This window comes from Aethalodelphis obliquidens, unplaced genomic scaffold (genome assembly GCF_003676395.1).
Source record: "Aethalodelphis obliquidens isolate GAN/ISIS:26980383/991018 unplaced genomic scaffold, ASM367639v1 scaffold5, whole genome shotgun sequence".
In the NCBI taxonomy this organism is placed as follows: Eukaryota; Metazoa; Chordata; class Mammalia; order Artiodactyla; family Delphinidae; genus Aethalodelphis; species Aethalodelphis obliquidens.
The window spans coordinates 14951139-14974565 of record NW_020837949.1 but is presented as its reverse complement, the minus strand read 5'-3'; the positions used below and the strand labels follow the sequence as shown (position 1 = coordinate 14974565).

The following is a 23427-nucleotide window of genomic DNA, read 5'->3' as shown; positions in this document are numbered from 1 at the left end:
CCACCCCTACCACACTGATGCTTAAAAAAGGTTGGCTACTAGTATTTTCATTGTACCACTGTTTTGTCATAAATCAATTTTAGACATTACTTATTGGCTTCGGCTGTGTTAAATGTGGATTTACAGCTTTTATATCATCTCTCCCCTCTCTCATCCTCTCAATTGCTTAATCTTTTCAACTACTGATTAACTCAGTTTGAAGTTCTAAGTTGTTCTAATTCTCCCATTGCTCCTGCTTCAAACTCACCAGTATGTAATAGACTCTTGTCAGAATTATTGCAGTAGGGAATTCCCTGGCTGTCCAGTGGTTAGGACTCTGCACTCTCACTGCCGAGGGCCTGGGTTCAATCCCTGGTCGGAGAACTAAGATCCCGCAAGACACACAGCAAAAAGAAAAAAAAAGAGAGAATTATTGCAGTGAAATTTGGAAGAGAATCTTGTTGCCTTGATTGTGAAGTGGTTTTTTCATTTCTTGCTGAAGCTCACCCTTGCTTGGCCCTTTCTTTTGTAAATTGAACTAAGCTATTACTGTGCTTCTATTCTGTTTCCCTCCAGCTTCTAGAGATCTAGTGTCAGAGTGCTGACCTAACGGATACTGTGAACAATCAGTATTTGTTGATAGATTGAAAGCTCTGTTATTGTTATCTTTATAGTAATGCATGTTTTAGTCTTCCCAAGTTAAAAAGAGCTCCCTGAGAAAGCCTACTCACAGCCCACATGCATCATTTCATTCTCCTATGTGCTACTTAATGAATTTGGCTTTGCCAAATTAAATGGTGTGTTAGCTTCCCTTTGGGTTATGATTTTACTCATGACTGTAAAACTGTAAACACAGAACAAAGGGTGTTGCTCGCTACCCAGTTATACAAAGATTGACTCACTGCAGTCGCTGACCAACAGTACACTCAGTGCTCCAGACAGAGGCAGTGAAGATGATAATAGGATGCTCTGTGCTTTGGACAAGCAAGGCCCTTAGATAGTTAGATGTGTATCTCAGGAAGAATTTTTGTGAAGCCAGAGTCTTGCATCTTCCCACACACAGAGAAGCACTGAAATCATTAACTTGAGATACTGTTCTTTATGACTAGTAGCATCCTTTCCTTTACCAAGATGTATACCTGACTGCACATATTCCCCAGCCAAAACACATATACACAAGCTTCTCTCCCTACCTCTTTGAAACAGCTTTCTTAGAGCTACTGAGTGGCTGTTTCCTGCGTTATAGTCCTCAGTAAGGTCCATGAATAACTCACAATCCTTATGTTGTGCAGTTTCCTTTAAGTCAACATGACTTTAGTTACAACTACCGTTATCCTGACCCACAGGGCGACCCCGCTTCCACGTTAACTTGCTGGAGCAAGAATGGACAAAAGCCTTTTTCCCTTCAGATAGAATTGAAACAGACTGAAATGTTTTAGATAACTCACAAAATGAAAATGAGCACAGAGTACAAGGAACATCAGTGGTCTGGCTGACAAAGAAGAGACATCATATTTTGCAAGCCAGCGTTTTACATTCCTTTCACATCCAGTCTGAGAGATTTACTGTATTTCCCCCTAATTGAATGGCATTAAGTGTCTTAAAATAGCCTCTCATACATAAACTGATCTTCTTATAGTAAAGCTCTCGTAGTGTGATATTATAATGCAATAATCATATATCAGAACGATCCATGAAGAAAGGAAGAAGATACAGCACTCAGCTGAGTGTTACATGACCTGGGTTCTACTAATCTTTCTTCCAACGATTCAGGTAGAACTCTCTGACCTTGGGAAAGTCAACTTTTCTGAATCTCAAATTTCCTTATCTAAAGAATGGGCATGCTAATATTTATACTACCTATCTCTCCGGGTTGTCCAAATAATTGTCAAGGCAACAATTTATTGCAAGCATAGTCAAAGTTTCTTTCAATCTTGTTCAAGGGAACTTGAAGAAAGTCATTTCATAGATTTCTTGCATAGGCAATTTTTCTAACAAGAATACATAGCTAGATAACATTTTTAGGAAAAATAAATACAAAGAAAAATGTCTGGGTACAGTTTATCAGGCTCCTCATATGCAAGTTACTCCTCACAAAACTGGGTGGGGAAATCTGGTATTTATATAGGCTCTTTATTTTAAAACATTTTATTGTAGTTCAGATATACAGTTGATCCTTGGACAGCGCAGGGTTAGGGGCACTCACCCTCCACACAGTTGAAAGTTTGTGTACAGCTTTACAGTTGGCCCTCCCTATCTGTGTTTCTACATCCTGAGATTCAACCAACTGCAAATCTCACAGTACAGAACATAGTTATTGCAAAAAAGTCATGTATAAGTGGACCCATGCAGTTCAAACTTGTGTTGTTCAAGAGTCAACTGTATACAAAATTAAGGAGAATAGTACAAATCACCTTACTTCAGTGGGTATCAACACACTGTCAATCTTATTCATGTACACTCCTATCTACTCCCCTCCCAAACTGGATAATTTTAACGTGAATTCCAGATTTCACCTATAGATGTATAGGAGATCAGAACATGTCACCCCAAAATATGCCACTCTGGCATAAGGATTATTTTGAGCTGAAGACTCAAATGAGCTCTCAGCCATCCTCCTATGTTCCTGAAAACAACACAAATTCTCCTTTTTGGAGGTGCCTTCCCCCACTTCTCATATGAGGAAGAAAATAACAACCTTATGATGGAGCTGAAAAAGAGTCTACGTAAGCAAATCTTACTAACTAGCCTTTATCTACCACTAGTTTCCTCATATATTTGCCTTCCTACAATTTGCCACCTCTTGAAGCTCAAAGTCCCTTTCCTTTGTCTTGTCACTTCTCTTTAAATGTAACCTCTTTTGGAGAATGGTATAAATGCTTACAAGCCTAGCTGTTTCTTTAGGGGTTTTCTCTTTTTATGAAGTCCCTTCATGCCACATAATACTTTTAGCATCAAATAAATGTGTATGACTTTTCTCCTGTTAATCTGTTGTCAGTTAATTTTGCAAAGCCTGCTGGAGAACCTATGAGAATAGAGGAACATTTTCCTCCACAACAGAAACCTGTTTGATGTTCTAAGATAGTCTCTCCCTTTCTCTTTCTTTTTCTCTTTCTCTGTCTCTCTCTCTTCTTCTGCTTCTTCTCTCCATCTCGCTGTCTCTTCATTTTCTTGTCGATGTTGAAGAACCCAAGTTGTTTGTATTTGCACAGAATTCCCCGTGTTCTGGATTTGGCCAGTTCCATCTCCATGTTTGTTCCCCTAACATGTTCTTCAATTCTCTGAATTTCCTGTAAACTGGTAGTTAGAGGTAGGGGCTTGATCAGATTCAAGTCTGATTTTATTCCTCAAAATGGTTTATTGGTCATACTATACATTCTCTATTGCATTACATCAAGAGGCATATAATAATTAATGTTCTCTCTTTTTGTGATGTTAAGACTGATCTTTGGTTTCTGTTGATACTGGTCTAATCCATTCATTATAAAGTTTCCCACCAACTTTCCACCTAATGGTTTTAGCAGCTATTGACAATCATTTCCTAGATCCATTACTTCATTAAGGGATGTGTGGTAATATCGTAATTTTATCAATTCTTCTATATTTATAATCTAGAATTCTTCTATAAGGAAGATTTTTCCCACATAATTTCCCTGAGGGGGGTGATAACTTTTTATTAGCTGTATAAAATATAAACTTATTATAATTAGGCATATTTCCAATATTTTAAAGAAGATGCAATTAAGAGAGTAGATGAATAAGAAGAGAGAAGCATTAGAGAAGTGATTAACAAAATCTGGAGATTAGTTACTAGATCTATTAGTTTGTCCAACACAATACTAAAGCTTTGACTTTTCCCCCTTTAGTCTTTTCTATTTATTTATTCATTTCCATTCATTTTAATAGACTTTCATTTTTAGAGCAGTTTTACATTCGCAGCAAAATTGAGCAGAAGGTACAAGAGTTCCCATGTACCCCAAACTCCCCACACAGGTATAGCCTCTCCCGTTATTAACACCCTCTGATGAACCTGCATTGACACATCTTTATCTTCCAAAGTCCAGAGTTTACATTAGGGCTTGCTCTTGTTGCTTTGACATTTTATTTATTAAAATACGTTGCTTGAATTTTTAAAAGCTTGTTTTCGTCTAAAATCTTGGAAAAGCAGAAAAACACATATAAGAAAATAAAAATCACCTGCACCCTCACTCAGGAAAAGACCACAGAAATATTTTGATATACAGATTTCCAGGTCTTTCTGTTCTTCCTCCCTTCTCCCTTCTTTCCTTATTTCGACCTCTCTTTCTCCCGTTCTTTCTTTCTTTCTCCTTCCTTCCTTCCTTCCTTCCTTTCTTCCTTCCTTCCTTCCGTCTTTCTTTTTTCTTTCTTCCTTCCTTCCTTCTTTCTGTCTTTTGTAACACTTTTTCACCTATTTTCATTTTCCTATGTTGTTTTCTGACAGGGGTATTTTTAGTGGCTATATAGCATTTCATCACATAGATACAATGCAGTTTAGTTAAGCATACTCAGTACTGGTTTATGGGTTGTTTCTGCTTTTTTGGCTGTTATAACTATTGCTGTGACTTTTTAAAAACTGTACCTATGCAATCCTTTGAGTTTGTGCATGCTTTTCTCTGTAGCATAAAGTCCTAAGAGTAGAATTTTGGGGTCAAATGTATATAAATGTACATATTTCAAGTTGAACTGATTTATACTTCCACCAGCGCACTAATACATAATAAGATCATGTTTTTAGGGCTTCCCTGGTGGCGCAGTGGTTGAGAGTCCGCCTGCCGTTGCAGGGGACACAGGTTCGTGCCCCGATCCAGGAAGATTCCACATGCCGCGGAGAGGCTGGGCCCGTGAGCCATGGCTGCTGAGCCTGCGCGTCCAGAGCCTGTGCTCCGCAGCGGGAGAGGCCACAACAGTGAAAGGCCCACGTACCGCCAAAAAAAAAAAAAAAAGATTATGGTTTTATAAAAAGAAATAGGAAAAAGCAACTACCAGTCATGCAGCTGACGGCTTCTAGAGGAGCTAAATCGATATTGCTTTCCATTTCCAAGGAATGGATGGTCACCAGTGTAAGGGATAAACTGGAGTCATTCATTGTACAATTTAGAGAAAAAGGTATAGTTGAAGCTCTAAGAAGTTCTGAAATCAAGTATTCCAATAGAAAGCGAGAGTCCGTACTGCAGTTTTTATTACCAAATCTCACCTGGAGTGATTCAGTTCAAATATTTATGAGCAATGAATAATGAATCGAGTGTAATAAATAGTTATTTCTCTTAATGATTGATACTTACATGAAAGAAGGCAAATATTCTCAGGGGATGAAGTGTGACTGGACCTCATGATTTCAACATGAATTTTTGTTTCCTATGCAGCAAATTATGGTTTTGCAAGAACTTTTACTGTATTCTTATGTACTACAATACCTAGCACATAGAAAACACACTAAATATTTCTTGAATAGATTAAATAAATAAATAAACGATGTTTGGAGAAATAAGAAAGCAAGACCACATCTATGGCTGAGGATGGGGATTCCTCTGAAGGTCATGGAATCTATAGTCTGTTAGGAAGAAGTCTATCCTGGGAGAGAAAACAAGAATAGAGGATATGGATGAAGGGAAACTGAAGTCTACTCCGAGCTTCAAAGCACTTGATGTCTGGCCTGTAGGCACTAGCATGTTAGAGCTGGCTTGTACTGGCTAGCAAGAACCAATTACTATAATTTTCAGGAATCTTGTGAGCTGGTGGTTATATAGTTAGTAGCTTAAAATCGGCCATGGTCAGACTATTTACACCATGGAAATCAGTAAACATATAAATGGATACACTCCCGATTCCCCCAACCCCCAAGCCAGTTAGACCTATACTAGCACATCACTGACTCCAGGTAAATGAGACAGACTCACAGTACAGTGACATCCTAGACACCCCTCATCTGCCTGGGGCAGTCTCACTGGACACCAATTTTCCTGAGGTTATTATTAATAGCTCCCCTTTCACTGTTGAAAGTATCTAGTTTGGACAGTAAATATTTGGTTATTCTAGCTCAAGGGTACTCCCTTAAGGAGCGGTAGGCTTGCCCTGCAGGCCAGGTTCAGGGACTCCCACTTCAAGACCCCAACTGGGACTTGGACCTATGGAGTTTGAGGAACACCATCTACAATTATCCTTTTGTTTAACATCTTTAATTCATTCCTCCAAACACTGGTGTTAATTAAAAATTCATTTTCAAAAACTTTATTTCATTAATTTTAATGAAATTAAAATGGGAAATGAAATTTTAATGGGAAAAATTATGATGCCTTAAATCTCAACCCAAGAACCCATATAATTTTGGCAGAAAAATGTAATAAGTAATACAAATAATTGTATATAAGCAATAAACAATTTGAAAATATATAAACATGATTTGTATATAAAGTGAAATGTAATGAAAGTTTATTGTACTTGCCAAAGGATGAATTAAAGACCTGGTGGTAGATGGTAGAGGAAGAAGCAGGGGAGTCCTTCTGGGAAGGTAGTGAAGAGGATACAAATGGACGTTCAGATATTCAAGACCAGAGTCAGATGCACTTGACAATTATCTCTTCTTTCTTGAGACTGATGCTAGAAGCAGCTCCTTGGTCAACTTTCCAGCATGTACGACTGATTCAGAATTTTTCTTCATCTTCTCACCATTTACGAAAATTCTTACACACAATATGGTGAGCTCCCCTTAAAAACATTTTAAGCATTTTATTTTTTCTACCTTTTCATTCTGTTTACCACACACCTCTTTGTTCAATGGTTGGTATCTGAACCATTTGGAGGCTTATACTACTTTGCACCTGAGATGCTCTTAAAAATAAAGTTATGACACACAAAAAAACCCTTTAGGACAAAATTAAGGCTAAACAGAAAAGCCCTTCAAAACAGACTGAAGAGTCTCTCTCCCTAATGCACATGAAATCATCTGCAATACAAAAATCAAACATAGCACACAATTCAGATTTGTTCCACATGATGTTCTTTAGCTAGAAACTGTTGTGTCAAGAATATTGGTGAGTGGGTCTTTGTCTGAAATCGTAATGTCAAGGTATTGCTGCTTATAGAATATTTCTTTAGGAGGTTTTTGAGTGAAAAAACAGTATACTGGAAGAATGAGTTGTCAGAAAAAATGACATTATGACTATTGTGGTGAAAAGCTGTAGACTAAAGAGTTACTATGGGTTAAGAATGATAACTACAAAAAATATAGCCTTGTACACAACAATAGCAATGATGTGCTGCAATTCCCTTCTGAAATCTTTGAAGTATTTAGTAAAGTCTTGTTAAATGCGCCAGCCAAGTCTTGGCGCTCATCATTGGGAACAGAAGGAAGTGTGAGTGCCCATGCTTGGGATCAAACAACAAAAGAGAAGGGAGAGGGAGTCTACTTAGAACATGCGGGTGATGAGACATCCTATAAACTTCTAAAGAAAAACAAAATCAGACTTCTCAACAGCCACACAGGAAGCTCAAAGACAATGGAGAAAAGCCTTTAGAATTATGACGAAAAATTATTACCAATCCTGAAAAGTCTTCTACATTATTTTGATTTTTAAAAAGACAACATCAGTTCATAGCTTTATGATTATGTGTATTCCTAACCACTCTCCACCCTGAAAAGTAATCTCATGGGAACAACGTCTCTGTCCTATTTTTAATGTTATAATCACAGTAATGTGTTACATGTTAAGACTTGAATGACTGGTTGCCCTAGAAAGTTCTGAGGTCTTCCTTGAGCAGCCCTGCCCCCCTCGTACCTGCCTCCCAAGAAGAGTTTTTTCTCCTTTCCAGAACTCCAATGTCTTTTATTTTGTATCATGATTAATTGTCTCCTCATTGGAGTATGAGGGTCACAAGCTCAGCTTAATCGTCTTGCTACACCCAATTGCCAGCACAGGACCTTGAACCTGGTAGGTGCTGAAGAGCTCTGTGTTGAATGTTTCTACATCTTGAGTAATCTTATATCTTTGGAAATCTTTCTAAAAACTTTTCCAGTATTTCAGACTCCCTCCCCAACACCATTCCTACTTCAAAGTAAAAAAAAGGAAAAGTTCTTGTAAAACCGTAATTTGCTGCATAGGAAACAAAAATTCATGTTGAAATCATGAGGTCCAGTCACACTTCATCCCCTGAGAGTATTTGCCTTCTTTCACGTAAGTATCAATCATTAAGAGAAATAACTATTTATTACACTCGATTCATTATTCATTGCTCATAAATATTTGAATTGAATCACTCCAGGTGAGATTTGGTAATAAAAACTGCAGTACGGACTCTCGCTTTCTATTGGAATACTTGATTTCAGAACTTCTTAGAGCTTCAACTATACCTTTTTCTCTAAATTGTACAATGAATGACTCCAGTTTATCCCTTACACTGGTGACCATCCATTCCTTGGAAATGGAAAGCAATATCGATTTAGCTCCTCTAGAAGCCGTCAGCTGCATGACTGGTAGTTGCTTTTTCCTATTTCTTTTTATAAAACCATAATCTTTTTTTTTTTTTTTGAGGTACGTGGGCCTCTCACTGTTGTGGCCTCTCCCGTTGAGGAGCACAGGCTCCGGACGCACAGGCTCAGCGGCCATGGCTCACGGGCCCAGCCTCTCCGCGGCATGTGGGATCTTCCCGGACCGGGGCACGAACCCGCGTCCCCTGCAACGGCAGGCGGACTCTCAACCACTGCACCACCAGGTAAGCCCTAAAAACATGATCTTATTATGTATTAGTGCGCTGGTGAAAGTATAAATCAGTTCAATTTAAAATATGTACATTTATATACATTTGACCCCAAAATTCTACTCTTAGGACTTTATGCTACAGAGAAAAGCATGCACAAACTTAAAGGATTGCATAGGTACAGTTTTTAAAAAGTCACAGCAATAGTTATAACAGCCAAAAAAGCAGAAACAACCCATAAACCAGTACTGAGTATGCTTAACTAAACTGCATTGTATCTATGCGATGAAATACTATATAGCCACTAAAAATACCCCTGTCAGAAAACAACATAGGAAAATGAAAATAGGTGAAAAAGTGTTACAAAAGACAGAAAGAAGGAAGGAAGGAAGAAAGAAAAAAGAAAGACGGAAGGAAGGAAGGAAGAAAAGAAGGAAGGAAGGAAGGAAGGAGAAAGAAAGAAAGAACGGGAGAAAGAGAGGTCGAAATAAGGAAAGAAGGGAGAAGGGAGGAAGAACAGAAAGACCTGGAAATCTGTATATCAAAATATTTCTGTGGTCTTTTCCTGAGTGAGGGTGCAGGTGATTTTTATTTTCTTATATGTGTTTTTCTGCTTTTCCAAGATTTTAGACGAAAACAAGCTTTTAAAAATTCAAGCAACGTATTTTAATAAATAAAATGTCAAAGCAACAAGAGCAAGCCCTAATGTAAACTCTGGACTTTGGAAGATAAAGATGTGTCAATGCAGGTTCATCAGAGGGTGTTAATAACGGGAGAGGCTATACCTGTGTGGGGAGTTTGGGGTACATGGGAACTCTTGTACCTTCTGCTCAATTTTGCTGCGAATGTAAAACTGCTCTAAAAATGAAAGTCTATTAAAATGAATGGAAATGAATAAATAAATAGAAAAGACTAAAGGGGGAAAAGTCAAAGCTTTAGTATTGTGTTGGGCAAACTAATAGATCTAGTAACTAATCTCCAGATTTTGTTAATCACTTCTCTAATGCTTCTCTCTTCTTATTCATCTACTCCCTAAATTGCATCTTCTTTAAAATATTAGTAGTGTTATCAAAGTCCAGAATATTCAGTCTTGAATAAAACCATGTCCTATCAACAGTCTAGTCTATGTCAAATAGCACCAAGATCAGTGTAGTTCCTTGGACAGTTTTCCCTCGCACATGAAGGGATGACCAGGCCTGCATATTGTTTCAGCAGTCTCCAGGGTTTCTGTGATTTCCTGTGAGCAAATAACAGCATAAATGAGATAACTACAGATATGGCCCAAGAATACGCGGAAGTGATTGCATGGGACAACTGGAATCTAGGAAACAAACATTTCTCTAAATGAGAATCTAAAGGAAACATAATACACAATTCTGCCGAGCCTTAAGACAAATGTTATAAAATTATGAGGAGCATATTAGCTCCTAGACCACAGCTCCATTCCAAAAATGTCTTTACTTTGCATTTGCACAAATAAAGCAAAATTAGAATGGTTTTCCTGGAACTCAGGGATGATCGACCTTAATGTAAATCAAGTCTCTCCCTCTAGGAGGCAGATGATTGTTTACATATTTTAAGTGACAATTGTTTTCAGTTTTCAGTGTCTACTCCTGCTGTTCCCTGTATTAATATAACTCACCTTCCTACATATCAAAACCAATTACTTTTCTCTTTCCTTAATGCCATCCCAAGGCTCTGGGCTATGTATTTGGCACTAGACTACAAAGAGAAGTCAACACAAATGCTGCCCCTGGGAAGCCCACACTTCTTTTGGGGAGAGAGATACAATTATACATATAATTAACTGTAATAAAAATAAAGTTGAGAAAAATAGAGGTACAAGCTAAAGACAGAATTAATGGTCATGACACAAACTAAGAACATAAGAGTTATAAATTAATTTTCTGCTAGCCATTAGCATCTACATGCCATCTGCTATGACTGCTTTCGAAAATCCACATATACACTTTGAATTTTCCATCAGGCCTATGTATTTCCTGTTCGAAACTAGATAATTTCATTTTTAAAATCACAATTAGATTTTTTTATAGAACTTGATAAGCTGATTATAAAATGTATGTGGATAATGATGTGATACCTTTTAAAAACTGCTTCCTGATTGTTTAAAGTTTCTGTGATAGGTCTTGACTAGAATATACACGACTGTGCAAAAAAAAAATGTCTTTGTATTCTTATTCAAATTGCTTCTGAGAAGCAAAATTCCTTAAATAGATTATGGAAGATAATAAAGGTACTTCTTTTTCTTGTAAAAAATATGTATACGGAATAGTAAACATAGAATAGTCTAAACAAGGGGGGGGGTGGGAGTGAGGGCAAAACAGGTGAAGGGAATTAAGAGATATAACCCTCCAGTTATAAAATAAATAAGTCACAGGGATATAATATACAGCATAAGGAATATGATCAATAATATTGTAATAACTTAGTATGGGGATAGACGGTTGCTAGACTTATTGTGGTGATCATCTCACAATGTATGCAAATATCAAATCACTATGTAGTACACCTGAAACTAACATAATATTGTATATCAACTATATTTCCAAATTTAAAAAATTTTTAAATAAATAACAAACTATGATCATATATGAGAAAAAAAGAAACTATGAATATATCTACTCAATAAGTTATAGTCATATAAAAGAAAAAAAGCATAAACAATTTAAGAAGAGAAATAAAAGGGAGAGTGGGTTTACCCTCTTAGATAGCAATATATATTATAAAGATACAGAAATTAAAATAGTACTCAGGGGCTTCCCTGGTGGCACAGTGGTTAAGAATCCGTCTGCCAATGCAGGGGACACCGGTTTGAGCCCTGGTCCAGGAAGATCCCACATGCTGCGGAGCAACTAAGCCCGTGTGCCACAACTACTGAGCCCGCGCTCTAGAGCCTGTGAGCCACAACTACTGAGCCCATGTGCCACAACTACTGAAGCCCGCACGCCTGGAGCCCATGCTCCACAGCAAGAGAAGCCACTGCAATGAGAAGCCCCTGCTCGCTGCAACCAGAGAAAGCCCACGCACAGCAACGAAGACCCAAGGCAGCCAAAAATAAAATAAATAAATAAATTAATTAATTAATTTAAAAAAATAGTATTCAGGAACAATCAACAAAATGGTATCTGAAGCACACCCATGCATATGTGGAAATCTGATACAAGCTACAGGTGGCATATCAAATGAGGAGGAAATGGATGAATCATTTAATGAACATGGTTAGTACCACCGGTAATCCACATGGAAACGAGAATGAATTTGGTTTTCCCTCCTCTCCTCCCCCCAACTAATAAAATGTTCATGTCACAGAGTTGTTACTATATTATGTGGTTGTTAAAAAGAATGAAGTACATGAAAAGACCTTCAGGCTGTAAAGTAAAAAGAGCAAGTTACAGAAAAAACATCTCTACAGCACAGTCCTATATATGTGTGCTCGGGTGCAGGGGAGGACAGACCTGAAGCCCCCAGTACACATCTGTATATGAATACACATTTGTAGAAAAAGGGTGTAGACATATTTACAACAAATTGCTACCTCTGTGACCATGAGGAGTCAAGTTAGTGCTGGGTTGGTTGTACATGGGAGCCATTACCCTTTATTCCAGACTTCCATAATTGCTTAATTTAAAAATATATAATACTATGAAACAGTCACTTGGAAAAGCTTGTAAAAATTATAAATTACTAAAGATGTATGTAATTATTTAGTAAATTAATCTGTTCAGAGAGCTTTTATGAAAAGTCTTTTAGCTGCTGGTATCGGGCTGTCACGTGGTTCGCAAAATGTGGTCTGAGAACTCTGAAAGCTCTCTGATGCCCTTTCAAGGGAGCCATGAGGTCAAAACAACTTTTTAAATACACTGATATGTTACTTGCCTTTTTTGCTCTCATTCTCTCATGAGTTTACGGTGAATTTTCCAGAGGAAGAGGAGGGTCATGAGGTTAATGAGACAGAAGAGGTTAGGTGTAATGGCAAGATTTTTTCACTATGTAGCTTTATTTTATTTTTATTTTTTAACTATATGAATATGTACCTCTTAAAATTATACCTTAGAAGGTAATATAGGTGAATACTTGTATAATCTTGAGATGGAAGGCATTTCTGAACATGTCACAAAATCCAAAGCCATAAAGAAAAGAAATGATAAATTTGACCATAAAGTCAACAATTCTGTCTAGAAGGAAAAAAAATCCACAAGATTAAAATACAAATGACGCATGGGAAAACAATTTGCAACATATGGTGTGTGATAAACAATGAGTCTTTCAAAACAATAGAAAAAATGATGAGCACGCCATAGAAAAAATAGTCCAAGGCCATGATCAGGCAATCACAAATGAAAAAGATATAAATGCTCCCTAAATATGTGAAGATATGTTCTGTCTCAGCACTAATCAAAGAAATGAAGATAAAATTAATAATAACTTACCTTTTTTAGACATTCAGATTGCAAAGATTAACTAGAATAATGGCAAAGATGCAGGGAAATTGGTATTCACATATAACATCAGTAGGAATGTAATAGAAATTATTTCTGAAGGGCAGTGTGGTGATACGTTTAAAGATATTAATTGTGCAACCCTTGATCTAAGAATTCCACTTCAAAAATTTAATCTAAGTCCACAGAGATAAATGAAATGCAGCAAAAAATCATAAGTCAGATTACTAATTTCTGCCACATCCAACCTTCCTTTATCCTTTTATCCTTTTACTAATAGAACCTCCACTCGCCTAAGTTTTAGGATACATGACTACTCCACTGAAGAGGACATTTCCCAGCTGACCTTGAAGTTTCCTGTGGCCCTGTAACAACATAATGGAAGTAAATGGTCCGTTTCTGTGTTACCTGATGAAAATTGCCAGTTTGTCTTTTTTTCCCAAGTGAAAACATGATGCTTGTGGGTCAGATCTAGCCATGTAGACAAGGACAACATTTTAAGGGATGGCAGAATAACAAGCTAGAAGGAATCTGCTGTCTTGAATGAGCACAGAGCAGTGGTACATGTTATACGAAAGAGAAATAAACTTGCTATTGTTTGAGCCACAGAAATTTTCACAGCATAACTTAGCTAATATGAGTTTAAATGTCTGTCAGTATAGTTTTTTCCCATAAATTTTGTTATAATGGAGTCATAGGCAGTCATTAAAAGTGGCTTTATAAATCTATAGATGTCTACATGTATTGTTGGGTTTCTTAGTCTGCTTGAGTTGCTATAACAGAATACCATAGACTGGATGGCTTATACAACAAAAATTTATTTCTCACAGTTCAGGAGGCTGGAAAGTCCAAGATCAAGGTTCTGGCCAATTAAGTTTCCAGTGAGAGCTCTCTTCCTTGCTTGCAGACGGCCACCTTGCTAGGTCTTCACATGGCCTTTCCTGGGTGTACATGCTCCAGGAAAGAGAGAAAGAGAAAGCAGGGTGGCATGCACTGCACTCTGCTCTCTCTTCTTATAAGCCCGCCAATTATATCAGATTAGGGCTCTACCCTTATAATCTTATTTAACCTTAATTTACTCCTGAAGACCCTATGTCCAAATACAGTCACATCTGGGTATAAGTCTTCAACGTGTGAATTTGAAGGGAGACACAAATCAGTCCATAGCATTGCATTTAAAAAAGTTACTAAAATCATGTATATTGTGATTTCGATTATGTAAAATTACATATGTGTGGGTGTGTACGTAGAGAGTATGTTTACCTAGATAGAGTCTGAAAAGATGCTCCCCAGTAGCAATGAAGTCTGTAGGTGGCAATGACAGGCATCTTTGGGCTGCATGAAGAACAAACTGTAGAACAGAAAAGCAGGCATAACTAAAAGTAGTGGTTAATTATATCACCACCATAAAAGCAAACAAAAGCTATGTAACAAATTAAGATTTGTTTCAAATAAATAGAGTTAAAGGTTTTTTCAAAATAACCCAAAAGAATGACACTTTTCAGAAGTAGAAATCTGTACAATGCATTATACTATCCAGTGAAATATTTCTTGAAAAGTAGAAATTTCCTGTGCTACTGCTGTGCTTTATGTTGAGTTGTGCCAGGATAAATGTTTTAGAAATTTTTTCTTAAGAATAAACCAGGGCTTCCCTGGTGGCGCAGTGGTTGAGAGTCCGCAGGGGACACGGGTTCGTGCCCTGGTCCGGGAAGATCCCACATGCCATGGAGCAGCTAGGCCCGTGAGCCATGGCCGCTGAGCCTGCGCGTCCGGAGCCTGTGCTCCGCAACGGGAGAGGCCACAGCAGTGAGAGGCCCGCGTACCGCAAAAAAAAAAAAAAAAGTTTGACAAAAAAGAATAAACCATGTCATCTTCAGAGTCCTTTCCATCTCCTGCTTTGGTCCAATCACTCATCTTCCACTATTTGCCCCTTCTTCACAGAGGGTCACAGATCTCCTCATTCTCCTTATAGCTCCTAATTACTACACTTTTCCTTTCTTCTCTTCTTATGTTACCTGCAGCAGTTGTTGCTTTTTCCCTTTATTCTGTTTGTTTTCCTTCATTTGTTCCTTTATTATCTTCCTTGTTCTCACCCTCTTTTCTTTTTCTTGGTCCTCTTATTGATCTACTCTTGATCTATTGAGTTTTTCATTGCTTTTTTCTTCTTTTCCCCCTCTGCAATCCTTAACCTCATAATAAAACCCAATACAGAAAAACAGACACATAGATCAATAGAACAGAAATAAAACCATGCGCTTATGGTCAATTAATCTACGACAAAGGAGGTAGAAATATACCATGGAGAAAAGACAGTCTCTTCAATAAGCGGTGCTGAGAAAACTGGACACCTACATGTAAAAGATGAAATTAGAACATTCTCTAACTCCATATACAAAATAAACTCAAAATGGATTAAAGACCTAAATGTAAGACCAGATACTATAAAACTATAAAACTCCTAGAGGAAAACATAGGCAGAACACTCTTTGACATAAATTTCAGCAATATTTTTTGGATCCACCTCCTAGAGTAATGGAAATAAAAGCAAAAATAAACAGATGGGACCTAACTAAACTTAAAAGCTTTCGCACAGCAAAGGAAGCCATAAACAAAATGAAAAGACAACCTATGGAGTGGAAGAAAATATTTGCAAACGATGCGACTGACAAGGGATTAATTTCCAAAATATGCAAACAGCTCATACAGCTCAACATCCAAAAAAAAACCCAATCACAAAATGGGCAGAAGACCTAAATAGACATTTCTCCAAAGAAGCCATAGAGATGGCCAACAGGCACACGAAAAGATGCTCAACATTGCTAATTATCAGAGAAATGCAAATCAAAACCACCATGAGGAATCACCTCACACTGGTCAGAATGGCCATCATCAAAGAGTCTACAAATAATAAATGCTGGAGAGGGTGTGGAGAAAAGGGAACCCTCTTACACTGTTGGTGGGAATGTAAATTGGTGCAGCCACTATGGAGAACAGTATGGAGGTTCCTTAGAAAACTAAATATTTATTTATTTATTTATTATCCTATGATCCAGCAACCCCACCCCTGGGCATATATGATGTCATTTATATGTGAAATCTAAAAAAAATTATACAGATGAACTTACTTACAAAACAGAAATAGCCTCCCAGACATAGAAAACAAACTTATGGTTACCAAAGGGGAAAGGGGGATGGGGGGCAGGGATAAATTAGGTGTTTGGGATTAACAGATACTTACTACTATATATAAAATAGATAACCAACAACAGCCTACTGTATAGCACAGGGAACTATACTCAATATCTTATAATAACATAATGGAAAAGAATCTGAAAAAGAATATATATACACATATGTCTGTGTATGTATATATATATATATATATATATATCTCTGAATTACTTTGCTGTACAGCTGAGACTAACACAACATTGTAAGTCAACTATATTTCAATTTTTTTAAAAAAAGTGCCTTCACAGAGCAGGCAGACTATTAAAATGTGGAGCTTCTCTCTTCCCCCAGATAGTCCCAGAACAGTGTGCTCAGGTATTGTTTCCAGTTCTTCTTTTTTTTAAAAAAAATATTTATGTATTTATTTATTTGGCTGCGCCAGGTCTTAGTGGCAGCACACAGGATCGTCACTGCAGCATGCAAACTCTTAGTTGCAGCATGTGGGATCTAGTTCCCTGACCAGAGATCAAACCCGGGCCCCCTGCATTGGGAGCACAGAGTCTTAGCTGGACCCCCAGGGAAGTCCCTGTTTCCAGTTCTTAAGCTGATTCACTCCAACTATTCAGAAAGGTAGTAAGTTGACTAGAGCCTCATGAGTGAATATTCAGTTTACAGCTCTGTGTTACACATGTCCTTCAAACAAGGGGATGAATATACCCCTTCTCCTATTACTCTCTAGCCCGTACCCAACTTCTTTTCTTCTGCAGGTAACATTCTGAAAACATGATTTACCTGGAAGAAAAAAACCATTGGGGAGGGGAGGTGTTCAGGAAAATGGAAAATCACCTGCAAATATCTGTCCTGGACCTTACTTACTCTTTTGCAGATGGCTCACAAGAGCAAAACATTTGAGGAAAGGGACCATAATCAAGGCGAATAGTTGGAAAGGAGCAGAGGATGAGAGGACTAAAGCAGGACTAAAGCAAGCTCTAGATTTTTGGCCTCCATGAAATATGTGAGATATTAAAGGAATACAGAAGAGAAGAAATGGTTCTTAGCCTCGAGGAATTGTAATCTAGTAGGAGAAATAACATGCCTTTTGTGTTGGGTGTCCACAACACCACCCTCAGTTTCAGTGATTTGCTGGAAGGACTCACAAGATTCAGAAAGTTTCTATACTCCCAGTTACAGTTTATTACAGCAAAAGGATACAGCTTAGAATCAGCAAAGGGGAAAGGTGCATCGGCAAAGTCCAGGAGAAACCAGGAACCAGATTCCAAATGTCCTCTCCCAGTGGCATCCCACAAATAGCCTTAATTCTCCAATCAACTACATAATAACACATGCAAAATGTTGCTAACCAGGGAAATTCACTCAAGCCCTGATATCCAGGATTTTAATTGGGGGTAAGTTGTGAAGCCACACAGCACCTGTGTGATTGATCTTAACTACTTAGTCTCCAGCCCCTCAGAGGTCAAACTGACACAGCATGGCCCAGGGCCTCAGGTATGCAAAAACCATTGTTAGCCTTGTTAGTATCAGATCAAACTGATAGAGTGTGGCTCAAAACTTCAAGCTTACAAACACACTCTTATTAGGTAAGATAACAGTTCAGAGATCATCTCCCAGGAGTTATTCAAGGGTCAGTTCTTTCTGTGGAATATGTAGATGATTGTGTAACCCACCCTCACTGAGTTAACCCTTTACTGCATCACCAAGTAGTATGCAGACTATAAACTATTTTAATTAAAAAAATATTTATTTATTTTATTTTGGCCTCGCCTTGTGGCATCTTAGTTCTCCAACCAGGGATCGAACCCAGCCCTCAGCAGTGAGAGTGCAGAGTCCTAACCACTGGACTGCCAGGGAATTCCCTATAAACATTTTTAAAAAAATAACGGAATTTAACATTTTTCTGATAGCAGAAAACTTAATCTAGTCATATTCTCAGTTACTTTAGGTTTTGTTTCTATTTTGTTTTTGGTCATCATTTCAGATTTTAAGTCAGTCAATACAATATTCATTCTCCCTTCTATCTAGGGCCAATTTGAAGATCCGAGGCCGTAATAGGGCCATGGCATATGTGGGAGAGACACTGGGTCCTCGGGCATCCTTGGTTTACGGTGGCATACATAGAATGTGCCTTGCCTCCATTGGTTCTTGACTGCTGACATCTCTCCGGAAGCCACTGAGGTAATGCAGGACAGTCTTTGGTCCCTGCACACTGCATCCTCCTTGTCCTTACAATGAAGCCTCAAGTCATCCAAGCCTTTGGACTACTACTGAAGGGACAAAAATCTTTACTTTTTTCCTTTAAAGCTATAGGAGATTGAGCGAAGGGGTAATCTCAAACTCTTCTTGTCCAGACCTGTGTCACAACCTCTGAGAGTTCTACTCAAAAATAATTTTGTTAAACTTCCTTGGAAGTTCAAGAATTTCCATCCATTGCTACCTTTTAAGGGGTGGGTGTGAGAAATCCTCACCAGCATCTAATGCTCTTGCTCTCCTTGCAGACTCCCTTCTCTTCCAGCACAGGCAACCTGTATCTCCTCTCTCAGAAATGGTGATAGAAGTAGTGCTGGTGAAGTTTAGAAAATGACAAGCCATCCAATTAGGCTGAAGCTTAGAATGGGTATGGGAAAGCAGTGAGGATCAGGCAGGAAGATCGAATGAGGCTATCAGGCAGGGATGAAATTGTGGAGAGCCTTGGATGCAGTGGGGAGCCATAGAAATTATAGAAAAAGAGAGGGCAATAGAGAGAGCTGTAATTAAGGAAGAATAAGAGTGTGGATCTCTGTGAAATATTTTTGCAATACATTTGGGAGGACAATATATAGATAAGATAATTGGGATTAAAAAAACCTAGGGCTTCCCTGGTGGCGCAGTGGTTGGGGGTCCGCCTGCCGATGCAGGGGACACGGGTTCGTGCCCCGGTCCGGGAAGATCCCACATGCCGCGGAGCGGCTGGGCCCGTGAGCCATGACCACTGAGCCTGCGCGTCCGGAGCCTGTGCTCCGCAACGGGAGAAGCCACATCAGTGAGAGGCCCGCGTACCAAAAAAAAAAAAAAAAACAAACCTAAAACAATAAATTCATTTTCTGGACTTAAAAAAACCCAGAAGCCGTATATATTTGAACAAAGTAAAACATGATTGTTTTAATTACATGAGACTAGGAAGTCTAAGAATATGGAAAATAGTTTTCTCTAAAACTAATTATCCATGATGATTTGAGAAACTGAACTAGAGGGTTGTATTAAATTGCATGGAATTCTCTCCAAACAAGCCTCCCCAATTTACCTCTTATTCTTTTCTTCTCCACTGCCATCATCTGAAGGAATACAAGGCACTTGTCTTTCAGTCTGCTTGAATCCTGTATACCACCTCTACAATGAATTATTAGCATATTAAAAGCATTACTTTTAATACAGAATTTGCTTTCCTACTATATGAAGATTTTCAAGGTACGGCTACAAAAACAGGGTACAGAGGGAAGGGCATTTCAAAACAAAGGGAAAAGCACGTGTAAAGCAGGGAAGAGTTAAAATTGCTGGAGCATAAAGTAGTGGGAGCTTCAGCTTGAGAGGTGTATGGGGATGAAATTTGGAGGGATAACAGGTGGGATAAGAAAATTGTTGCTCTAAAGCTGTTCCTGGATCATCCACATCACAATCAGGAGATGCTGCTAAAATTGAATATGGGGAGGGGTCCAAGGATCAGCGTCTAAGTAAATTTGCCAGGTGATTCTTATCCAAACTAAGGTTTAAGAAACTACTACTATACAAAATAAATAGCCCTTGAATGTCATTAAGAAGGAAAACTTCACTCTGGAGGCCTATGGAAATTGGATTTAAGGATCTGTTTGGGAAAAAGGCTGCTAGGAGAGGAATAATTTGGGAAAGGTAAGGTCTCGAGGGAGAGCTAGGATGCCTGGAGTTGGCCCTTTGGCCATTTTTTTTTTTTTTTTTTTTCCCGGTACGTGGGCCTCTCACTGTTGTGGCCTCTCCCGTTGCGGAGCACAGGCTCCGGACGCGCAGGCCCAGCGGCCATGGCTCAGGGGCCCAGCCGCTCCGCGGCATGTGGGATCTTCCCAGACCGGGGCACGAACCCGTGTCCCCTACATCGGCAGGCGGACTCTCAACCACTGCGCCACCAGGGAAGCCCCCTTTGGCCATTTTTAGAGTGAAAATATGTGTAACTTCTGATATAAGTGTGGGGTGGGGTTGGGGGGATGAAAAAGAATATTTTAGAATTATTTGGCTATCAGTATTGACATTTGTTTCTATTTCTTGTAATGATGCCATGTTTATGCAATAAAACACTTTCAAACAATATATATTAACTCCTTGGAAAATAAACCATTTTTATTCACTTAAAAAGCAAATCACTGACTTTAAAAATTCATTTCACCTTTTTCATTGGGGAAACCCTTTAAAAATTCCCGACTTGCAAGAGAACCTCCCCTCTTACTCTTCATGCTCGCAACTCATCATAGAGATGAGTAAATTCAGGTGGCAAAATCCATGCCTCCTCCACAACATCTTTTCTACACAACATTTTCCCATTTTTCAAAATTCTTTCCTTTGCTTTTCACTCTCTCCACTTCGTCATCCTTCTACCCTCCCACCATATTTATTCCTCCTACAGGACCCCTGTCTGCAGTAGTAAAATGAGTTTTTCGTAGCAGTTACTTAATTTACAATGTCCGGCAGACACAGTGAAGCCCCGCCCCGTAGGAGGAGCTAACACAGGCGGACCGAATTAGGTGGTCGATCGTTAACAAATGAACCCTTAATCTTTTTAGAGGAGCTAAACACACACAAAGGCCCAATCAGAGGCCGCGGTTCCAGGAGCTCGGTGGGCGGGGCGGGGCAAGCTACCTCCCACCTCCCAGCCTCTCGCAACGGCCGTCCGAGCCTCGCGGGCTTCCGCACGCCCCGCCCCCCGACCAGGCGCGGCGGCTATTGGGCGGCGCACTCCTTGCCGTCGCCTCGGTTGCTGGGAGAGGGAGGGAGGGGGCGGGGCCTGAGGTGGGTCCTGGGGCCCGAGAGAAAGGCCGGGAGGCGAGGGCGGGCTGGGCGGATTTGACGAGAGCCGCGGCGGTTGGCGAAGCGGACGGGGCGCAGCCTCTCCGGTGCGAAGAGCAGTCCCCACTGACAGATCCCCTTCTTCCGGCCGCGCCACCCGGGAGGCGGATCCCCGGGGCCTGAGGAGGCTTCCTTGGCTCTGGACTCCTGGACTCCCTCCCTCTCCTACGAGTCACCCGGGCGGCCTGGGAGGAGAAGGAGGAGAAGGAAGTCGTCGGGGGCGGCGGCGGGCAGAGAACCCGCTCGTCTTTTCCCGGCGGCGGCGGCGGCGGCGGGGGCAGGACAATGGAGGTGGCTGTAGAGAAGGCGGCGACGGCGGCCGCGGCGGCTTCGGCGGCGGCCGCCGGGGGGCCCTCGGCTCCGCCGAGCGGGGAGAACGAGGCCGAGAGTCGGCAGGGCCCCGACTCGGAGCGCGGAGGCGAGGCGGCCCGGCTCAACCTGTTGGACACTTGCGCCGTGTGCCACCAGAACATCCAGAGCCGGGCGCCCAAGCTGCTGCCCTGCCTGCACTCCTTCTGCCAGCGCTGCCTGCCCGCGCCCCAGCGCTACCTCATGCTGCCCGCCCCCATGCTGGGCTCGGCCGAGACCCCGCCGCCCGTCCCCGCCTCCGGCTCGCCGGTCAGCGGCTCCTCGCCGTTCGCTACCCAAGGTGAGAGGCGGGTGCGGGCGCGGTAGGGGGTGGAGAGCCCGGGCAGGCCGGCGCCCTGGAGCGGCGCAGCGACCCGCTGTCATGTCGCCGCCGCCCGGGGTGCGCGGCGGGGGAGGGGCGAGGAGGGTCTGTGCTGCCGGCGGTGACATGGAGGGCCCGCGCGTTGTGCGGCGTACCGCGCGCCCCGCGAGCAACTTCCACCGGCGCTGTAGACTTGGCCGCGCTGCTGCTGCTGCTCCCCAGCATTCTCCCCCCGGGTGCATGGCCCATGCGACCCGTACTTTTGAAAACCTCTGTTGGAGTCTGCTGTAGTATCTCGGGTCCTTTGACGACTGCATCTAGTTAACCGCTGCCCTCTGCCTCCCCAAAGCTTTGTCCAGGTCCATGTGATCCTAATCATCTCGTATGTACCCATGTTATTTGAGCTGGAGAGGGGGAGGGAGGGATAAAGATGAAGTGATGGTGACTTTCTTTGATGATTGATTACAGATCGGATGCCGTCTATTTTTTGTCTTGCATGTTTTGGGTTATTTACCTTAATGAGCCCCCAGTTCTCTCCTCTCCGATGGGGACAAAGGAACTAAGAGACGGTGTTTTGTTGTCCTTCTCTTTCGGAGATTTTATTTTGAGACAGTAAATGGTAAAGAGAAACAGAACAAAGTGATTTGGGGTGCCGCATTTTCTTGTATTTTGTGGACAGCAGCTGGAAATGTTGAAGTTACTGTTCTCTTTGTGGTGTTTGTTACTGTATAATGAGACTTTTGACAGGTAGTTCCCATTGCTAACGTTAACAGGTTTGAAACACTTAAAGTAAGCACAGTAAATTGTTTCTAGTAGAATAATTGAGGTTTTAAATGTTTATATTGCAAATATTTGAGCACCTCCGTTTAAAAAATACAAAGTGGAAATAATTCGTTTTTAATATATACTGCCTTTTTTAAAGGGACTAGTTGATTTAATTAGAGATAAAGTGCAGATTAAACAGTTGAGCTAGGTCAAAGAACATATGAAATTGATGCTTTTAAATAGGTTGTAGTGTTAGATTCTTGATTTAATTATATGTTAGGAACAGTGTCTAGTTGAGAGAGACAGTTTTCCGTGGGTTTCTCTGTTTCTGCAGGTCTTACCAGGGGAGGTACTGACTGCCCTTTGTTTCTGTTTTTAAAGGATGTTTGTATAAGGAAGAGCCTTGGAAGGTAGAGATAGTGTCTTCCACCAGAGCAAAGAATAGCCATGCATGTGGTGCTGTATAATAAAGATAGATGTCACCTTCTGGAGTGAAAGGCAGGCATGCTTATTGCCCATCATAAAAGAAGAGGGTTCCCTAGGCTTAGGTTTCCTCTTCTGCAACACAACCCATTGCCTGTG

The 23427-nt window shown here is 40.4% G+C and overlaps 1 protein-coding gene across 4 annotated transcripts in view; it reads left to right on the top strand.

The window, feature by feature from the left end:
* Nucleotides 1–21350: 21350 nt before the first annotated feature.
* TRIM24 (tripartite motif containing 24) overlaps nucleotides 21351–23427 on the top strand; it is a 94876-nt gene continuing 92799 nt past the window's right edge. For 2 of the 4 annotated variants that reach the window (XM_027101786.1, XM_027101785.1), the window contains exon 1: nucleotides 21591–22059. In XM_027101786.1, the coding sequence (XP_026957587.1) occupies nucleotides 21696–22059 (364 nt within the window). In that variant the 5' untranslated portion in view covers nucleotides 21591–21695. Of the gene's footprint in view, nucleotides 22060–23427 lie in introns of all 4 variants that reach the window. The other 2 variants (XM_027101783.1, XM_027101782.1) reach the window with 2 other exon arrangements.